This window comes from Aureococcus anophagefferens, assembly GCF_000186865.1.
Source record: "Aureococcus anophagefferens unplaced genomic scaffold AURANscaffold_351, whole genome shotgun sequence".
Lineage (NCBI taxonomy): Eukaryota > Pelagophyceae > Pelagomonadales > Pelagomonadaceae > Aureococcus > Aureococcus anophagefferens.
Genome location: NW_008705875.1, coordinates 100 through 1638, shown reverse-complemented (window position 1 = coordinate 1638; position 1539 = coordinate 100). Strand labels below are relative to the sequence as shown.

General features: G+C 80.5%; 1 protein-coding gene across 1 annotated transcript; it reads right to left on the bottom strand.

Annotated features, from left to right (window-relative positions):
* Positions 1 to 356: 356 nt before the first annotated feature.
* Positions 357 to 1244, bottom strand: AURANDRAFT_5303 (hypothetical protein; the record flags this gene model as incomplete). The annotated part of the gene is made up of 1 exon (XM_009044489.1): positions 357 to 1244. A coding segment is annotated over one exon (888 nt), but the record flags the coding sequence as incomplete, so codon positions are not given.
* Positions 1245 to 1539: the final 295 nt, after the last annotated feature.

The following is a 1539-nucleotide window of genomic DNA, read 5'->3' as shown; positions in this document are numbered from 1 at the left end:
GCGGGTGTCGCCTCGTCGCGCGCCGTGTCTACTGCGCCGAAAGCTCGGGGACGACGGCGCCCATCTCGGCGACGTCCTCGACGGCGACGACGCGCGCCGGCGCGGCGCCCGCGGGCCGGTCCGCGCCTGCGCGGGGGGAGACGGCGCCGCGTCGCCGCGCGCGCCGGCGCGCGATCGCGGGGCGAGCCCCCGACGCGCCGCCGCGGCTCTCGCGCGCGCGTCGGCCGGCGCGCGCGCGCCGCGGCCGAGAGCCGCGCGGTCCGCCCCCCCCCGGCGCCGCGGTCGCCGCGCGGGCCCGCGCGCGAGAAGGCCTTGTCGCCGAAGGCGAGCTCGAGCTTGGGCCCCCGGCCCTCGAGGAGCTTTTCGACGGCGGGCGCGACGGCCGCGCAGCCGCGGAACGTCGGCAGGTGGCCGAAGACGTAGAGGCCGAGGCGCGCGCGGCTCGTCGCGACGACGAAGCGGCGCGGGTCGGCGAGGTGGCCCGGCGTCCGCGTGCGCGTGAGGCTCAGGAGCACGTAGTCGGCCTCGCGGCCCTGGTACTTGTCGACCGTCTCGACCGCGCCGGGCATGCCGAGGCGCGCGTCGCCGCCGCAGCGCGCGGCGAGCGCGTCCGCGAGCAGCGCCCGCTGGCCGTTGTAGGCCGCGAGGACCGCGACGCGCTCGCGCGGGTAGCCGAGGAGCCGCATGTACGCGTAGACGGCGACGACGTACTCGGCCTCCGCGAGGTTCTGGTAGAAGTGGGGCGTCGGCGCGGCCTCGCGGCCGCGCGCGACGTCGACGAACTGGCACGCGTGCGCGAAGCCCGGGTTCGCGAAGGCGAACGCGCCGCCGTGCGCGACGCCCGGGAGGTCGCCGAGGCCCGCGGCGCCGCCGTAGCGCCAGCGGAAGACGTCGGCGATCTCCGGGCGGCAGCGGCCCTGCGCGTCGAGGACGACGCAGCGCGCGCCGAGGCGCCGGAGCCGCGAGAAGAGCGACGCGCCGAGGCCCGCGGCTACGAGCGCGCGCTCCGAGACGACGGGCGGCAGCTGGCCGTCGTCGCCGACGAGGACGACGCGGCGGAGCGCGTTGCCGCGCTGGAGCGCCAGGGGCACGAGGCTCTCCGCGTCCGTGATCTGCGCCGCCTCCTCGAAGACGACCGTCTCGTAGTCGAAGCCCAGCGCGAGGAGCCGCCGCCGCGCGGCGGCCGCGTGCGTGCACGTGAGCGCGACGACGCGCGCGAGCGACGCGAGGACGTGGTCCTCGCGCTGGCGCCGCGACCGGAGGAGCTCGAGGAAGCGGTAGCTCGCGAGCTCGTCGAACGCGGCGGCGACGGCGTCGAACGCCGCGAGCGCCGCGGCGCGCGCGGCGGCCGCGTCGCCGCGCGCGACGGCGGCCGAGAGCGGCGCCTCGCCGCCGAGGGCCTCGAGGAAGGCGCCGCAGGGGCACGCGGCCGCGAGCGCCGCGGCCGCCGCGCCGCCGCGCGCGGCCGCCGCGAGCCGCGCGGCCGCGGGCGCGACGACGGCGCGGCGGAACGCGGCGGCGGCCTCGCAGGACGCGCCG